General features: G+C 43.5%; 1 protein-coding gene across 2 annotated transcripts in view; it reads right to left on the bottom strand.

Moving 5' to 3' along the window:
- Positions 1 to 1,800: 1,800 nt before the first annotated feature.
- The window catches only part of CTNND2 (catenin delta 2), a gene marked incomplete at its 5' end in the record, with an annotated part of 948,683 nt that continues 944,025 nt past the window's right edge, over positions 1,801 to 6,458 (bottom strand). For both annotated transcript variants that reach the window (XM_082623542.1, XM_082623543.1), the window contains one exon: positions 1,801 to 2,893. In XM_082623542.1, the coding sequence (XP_082479668.1) occupies positions 2,636 to 2,893 (258 nt within the window). In that variant the 3' untranslated portion in view covers positions 1,801 to 2,635. The remainder of the gene's footprint in view (positions 2,894 to 6,458) is intronic.

Raw genomic sequence — 6,458 nt, 5'->3', positions numbered from 1 at the left:
GGGGACAGGGTCACACTTGGTCACTTCGGTACAATGAAAGCAAAAACAATGCTTCTGACCACTTTCAGCTTTTGTCCCAGGCACACATGTTATAAATAATAAATCACCCATTGATCAACCTTTATTGCCAAGGAGATGGGCTGGCTTTAGGTCACTTCACAGTTCAGATAAAACCTCATCTATCATCTATCTATCTATCTATCTATCTATCATCTATCTATCTCATATATCATCACCTATATCTATCATCTATCTATCTATCTATCTTCTATCTACCGTCTATCTATCATCTATCTACCATCACCATCTGTCATCTGTCTCTCTCCTTACTTCTTACTTCCATGTGTGTACGTGTGAGCGTGTATGAAAAGGATAAAAGAATCAACTTGAGTAACTGTGAACACTTTTAATTGACTTTCTCCTAGCTCTAACTCTGATTCCAGAGGCTTCTGGCTGAATTCATTCATGTCAGCCTGGTGCAATGTGCTCTTAAAAAATCACAGGCAGCAGAGACCTCCTTGGTCTTCAAGGGTTGTAAATGTTGGGCTTGCACAGACTCAAAGTCACAGAGGAAATATAAAGCTCCTGCTAGGACAAGGACATGCATTAACATCCCCCTGTACAACTCAAGCCAGAGAATGAGTCCTACTGCTTACTTTTGGAAAAGTTAAACCAGCTATTTGGTTATGGACAAATCATGTCTGTACCATATCTCTGCCTTGAAGAACTTTACTATTTCATTCTATGACAGTAATGAAGTGGAAACACTGTCCTCAAAGCTACATATTTATATGTCTCTTAGGGGCTGGAGCATTCCTGGGAGGGGACCCAGAAATGTGTATTCCTATAGTAAACAGGGTGAGAAGGGCCAACTTGTAACTGTAGGACAAGTCATATGAAAATGTCTGTCTACCACGCTGCTCTAGAAATGAGCTTCTCATTTGCACAAATATGCATGAACAAGAAATCGTTTGGTTGTTGCTAAATTTGGAGAAAGAACCATGAAGTTTAGATTTTGAGCTGAATTAAACTACATAGAGAGAAGGGGAGAAAGTTTTAAAGGAAGATGGCAGCCAATTTCTTTTGTTATTTAATGTTTTATTTTTTCAAGAACAGTTAACATTTACTAGGCACCTATTGGCCTCAGTCACTTGCATCTAAAGAGCAAAGCTAATTTACCCACAGCCCCTGTTCTTTTGAATGGTTAGTCTTACTTCCTAGCTCTGTTAACAACTATTCTACCATTAGCTTCAAGTTCAATTTTAATAATCTAATCCATAATTGTCTACTGCTCCCTGCCACATGAACAAAAAAGTTTGGGGGGGCATAAGGTGAGCAGTTTACATTTTCTGTGGCTATTTCAAGTAATTGGCTCCAAAGTGAAATTATTGAGTTGGCCATGGTTTATCATGTTCTGAGGGCATGAAACATGGAAGGAGATGGGCCCTTAGAAAGGGTTGGTATCCAAGAATGTGTGAAAATCCTATAACTACCTCCACTGGCCTAACATCCTGAGTCACTAGACGGTCAGAAGTATAGAGAGAGTACAAAAGGAACAGCTGATGTACATTCATACTGAAAACCAAAAACAAAGTTTGTACAAGATGAACAGCAAATGAAATAGCTTCTATCCAAATAAAATCTCACACAGGTCACTTTTATACATACGTGGACACACACCCACACACGCACAGACACACGAGCAAGAATGTGTGTTTTGTCAGATAGGTCCTTGGAAATAGACATTCTTAGCAAATATGGATGACAGATCAATTGTAATTTATTTTCTTTTAACACTGTATCATCATAAAGAAAACTGGTATAAATGAAAAAATCTATTTCAAATATCTACATCTAAAATTTTAGGCAGTGAAAAAGCACTTTGTTGACAAGGAGTGTGGAATGATGGATGTTAATTGTCAGAAACTGCTGAATGCCTTGCTTAGTTGCCACAAACAAATTCACATATCAGAACGAACAATACTGCTAAATATTCCTTTTTTCCCATTTTTTTCTGTTAAAACATACTGCGAGAAAGAAAAGAAAAACTGGAAATCCATACATCTTTCAAAAGTTTGAAATTGAAGCAATATTTAGAACCATAGATGAGGAAACGCTGCAGCATTGGTGTAATATACACAATGCGCTTTTCTTCTTTAATCTGTAATGTACATCAAATACTTTACAACAATGCATTAACAAAGGGCAAGAAACATCTTGCTGTACAGAGGAACCCCAGTGCAACTTGAAGCCTAGAATCACAACGGATGAAGAGTAAACAAAGCGTGAGAAGCCGTCCCTCTGAAGTGTGTGAACCACGTGCCTCTGTGCTTACAACCATCACACCGACCGCCTTCTGTGCTGCCTTCAGCCACATTCAGTGGAAAGCACTTTTTAGACTCTCCAACCCGCACTAGAAAGGTGTTGTACAAGGTCAGATTGAGGATCACTTTCTATTGACTTTCAAGTTAACGTTCGATTCATTTAGCTTTCTAAAATAGCTCTTAAAGTTTCCTTACTGGTTATCCCAGCCTTCCTATGGAACAGGCTTTAACAAACTAAATTTGCAGGGGAAAAGAAAAATAGCAATGTCTGTGGTCTGCATGCACATGCACTGTTCCCGGTGCTGCCTGCCTCACACCCAGGAGTCGGGGGACGCGGGGTAGTGACTCGTTTCATAGTTCAGTTCACTGTAGGGACGGGCAGCGGAGTAGAAGTCGACGTAGTTGCCCGTGGACTTGAGTCCCAGGTGCATGTACTCGCTGGCCGGAGGGCGGTGGTGGACCTGGTCCTCGAAGAAGGACTCGTCGTAGTTTCTCGTGGAATTCGGAAATGGCTGGTAGGTCTCGTAGTCTTTTCTGCTGGGCTCCTGTGGGACTGGCTGTGCTGAAACCTGCCCAGAAAAGAAGATGCACCTGGGTTAGCGTGTTTGCCCTTGACCGGTCCTCCCCCGCCGCCGATGCGCTCAACCCTCTCTCAAAGTTAAGGCTCCGAACGTCCTCCACGTGGTCACCAGTATCGAACTTCTCCTGATTGACTTTCCTTTTTCAAGTTGGTTCCTGAGTCCATACGCTATCATTCTAGGAAATCTTTTTTTAAAAAATTATTATTATGGTAAAGTATACATAACATAAAATGGACCATTTTAATTGTTTTGTATATAATTCAGTGGCATTAAGTACATTTGTTGCCTGTGCCACCGTCACCACTATCCGTTTTCATAACTTTTTCATCATCACAGACAAAAACTCTGTATCCATTAAGCTTAAGTCCCCATCCCACCCTCTTTTCGCAGCTTGTAGCAACCGCCATTCTATTTTCCATCTCTATGAATTTCACTAGTCTAGGTACCTCATAGAAGTGGAATAATAGAATATGGGTCCTTTTGGGTCTGCCTTCTTTCACTTAACATAATGTCCTCAAGGTTTATCCATGTTGTAGCATGTGACAGAATTTCCTTCCTTTTTAAGGCTAAATAATATTCCATTGTATGGAGAGACCACATTTGTTTAACCATTTATCCACTGATGGACACTTGTATTATTTCCACCCTTTGACTATTGTGAATAACGCTGCTGTGAACATGGTGCACCAGTATCTGTTTGAGTCCCTGCTTTCAATTTTTGAGGGGTATGTACCAAGAAGTGGAATTGTTGGATCTGATGGTAATTCTATGTTTAACTTTTTGAGAAATTGCCAGAACTGCCATGATAAGTGAACCATTTAGTAGTTAACCTTTTTCAAATTAAAGAGGTATACACTAGACACTACAGAACACAAGTAATTTATATTCATCTTTCCTGCATTTTTTTCCATCACACCTGGGTGCTGTAATCTCAGACAAAGAGAAAGTGAAGATGTACAAGGTCTAATGGTCACTTGGGCATCCTCCTGCCAGCTCGGAGGGCTGTGATCAATACCTCTCTGGAGGGTGGAGGCTTCCCGGTAATAGGGCCATTCCATCACACCTGCCTAAGTGACCAGGTACCACAGCCTTAGAAGGATACAGAGAAGCATGTAAGAAGAAGAGGGAATACACTTCAAATACTCTATGCTCTGGAGAACCAAAACATTTCCTAACTTGGTTCAATTAAGAATTGATGGGGGGGCTTCCCTGGTGGCGCAGTGGTTGAGAATCTGCCTGCCAATGCAGGGGACACGTGTTCGAGCCCTGGGCTGGGAGGATCCCACATGCCGCGGAGCAACTAGCCCCGTGAGCCACAATTACTGAGCCTGCGCGTCTGGAGCATGTGCTCTGCAACAAGAGAGGCCGCGATAGTGAGAGGCCCGCGCACCGTGATTAGGAGTGGCCCCCACTTGCCGCAACTAGAGAAAGCCCTCGCACAGAAACGAAGACCCAACACAGCCATAAATAAATAAATAAAATTAAAGAAAAAAAAAGAATTGATGGGGTTTCCCTGGTGGCGCAGTGGTTGAGAGTCTGCCTGCTGATACAGGGGACACGGGTTCGGGCCCCGGTCTGGGAGGATCCCACATGCTGCGGAGCGGCTGGGCCCATGAGCCATGGCTGCTGAGCCTGCGCATCTGGAGCCTGTGCTCTGCAACAGGAGAGGCCACAGCAGTGAGAGGCCGCATACTGAAAAAAAAAAAAAAAAAAAAAAGAATTGATGGGACTCGAGAATAATGTGGGATTATGAAGACTTTGGTTAGGGGAGAGGGGTCTTCAGACTTGTCCAATGTCCCCCAGCCTACCTCAGTGCTCCCTGTTTCCATTCCTGTCCTCTGCAGGTTACTGTCTGATGTAGGGGGCCTTTAGGGGCTAAAGGGACCACAGGATTCTTCGGGAAATGTGAAGTCTAATTAGTTAGTTAGTTCCTTCCGCTTGGCTTTAAGGACAGTAAAACAGACAGTGTTCATAGGCTGATAATTAGCATTTATATGTCGGGGCCTAGCTATCGCCTTCCCACTGCCTATGCGGTCCCTTCCTAAGCATCACGTTCCCAAAGTGAGGATACCCCCAAGGCATGGGGGAGGGACCATCCCCACAGTCACTACATAATGGCGTCCACAAAGCTCCTCGAGTGTAATGATTGTGCAGGAAGTCTGAGGGAACTCCTAAAAAAGCACAGTTTGATCACCTGCCAGTGGACTCGGTAATTCCCTACTAATTTAACTAAGGTTCAGCATGGAAACATCCTCTAGAAATTGGTCTTAGTTAATAGATAACGATTTGTAATTAGCACGTTGTGTGTGAATGAATGCTTCTATTGGCCTGCCCGTAATTCTTCTGTCAAGTAAGCGAAACTCCCTCTTTTATATGTAATTGATTTACACTAGTAATCGACCTGCTCTTCAAAGGAGTGGTGAACTTCATCACAGCTGCCATCCAGGAGGCGTCACACTTCCAGATAGTGGTGGCTGAATGAATGAGGTTTCTGTCTACCTGTGAAAGTCCTCCGAGCATAAATGTGTGTTAGTCTAAGAGCCTGGGCATGAGGGGTACATTTGGAACTTCAACATCTGCAATTAAACATTGCTAAGACCACGTGTACCTGATCACCGGGATAGGCTAAGGTGCTCTTTGCTGGTCTTTGAAGAGCTGAGTGCTACGTGGAACTTCTCTACTCCATCCTGGTGCTGCTACCCAATTGTGGAGCATACAAAGGATTAGAGTTGGGAGGTTTGGAAAAATTACACCGGGAGGGAATTAGAATTTACTGATTCTATTTCAGTGGGCACTATATTCAACATTTAACAAATTCCTCTTTGTTTACTCTTGTATATGAATGTATGCATGCATACATATATGGATGCATGTTTATGTCTGTGTATATCTATCCATCCATCCATTTATCTATCTATCCATCCATCCATTTATCCATCTATCATCTACCTATTTATCTATCTAATCTATCTCCTTCTCTCCCTCCACCCTTCCTCTCTCTCAATTTCTCCCTCCCTCCCTCCCTCTCTCCCTCTCTCCCTCCCTTCCTTCCTTCCTTCCTTCCCATCCATCCATTTATCCATCCAATTCCCAATTTATAGATGAAGAAACTGAAGGTCAGAGAAGATAAGAAACTTGTGCAGGATGCCATGGCTCGTGGTGGGGTGAGGCTGGGATGTGAATGCACATCTGGCTGACTCCAAAGTCCATGTTCTCTCCGAGACAGGAGCACAGTCTCAGTTGAGCCAAGGTGGCTCCACCTCGGGGGGTGGGAAGCCTCACTGAGTTGACTCCAGACCCTGTGATGAGAAGGGAGGCCATGGACAAAGGAAACCAAGATGAGGCCTGACGTCTCTGTGCTGGTCTCAGTAACCAGGGGAGGGGCAGTGCTAGAGCTTGGGAGGTCTTCATGGGAAGCTACTTATGAGGCTCGTGGCCCTCCTCCATGGTGGCTACTTCTTTCTTTTTTTTCTTTTCTGGCACAGCCTGTTTCAAATTTCTTACTGCTGCTATGTTCTCCCTGGCTGGTGGACATTTTTGGGTTGAGCACAAG

Source organism: Mesoplodon mirus (genome assembly GCF_964341445.2).
Source record: "Mesoplodon mirus genome assembly, chromosome: 5".
In the NCBI taxonomy this organism is placed as follows: Eukaryota; Metazoa; Chordata; class Mammalia; order Artiodactyla; family Ziphiidae; genus Mesoplodon; species Mesoplodon mirus.
The sequence above is the reverse complement of the archived record's forward strand: the minus strand, read 5'-3'. Positions and strand labels throughout refer to the sequence as shown.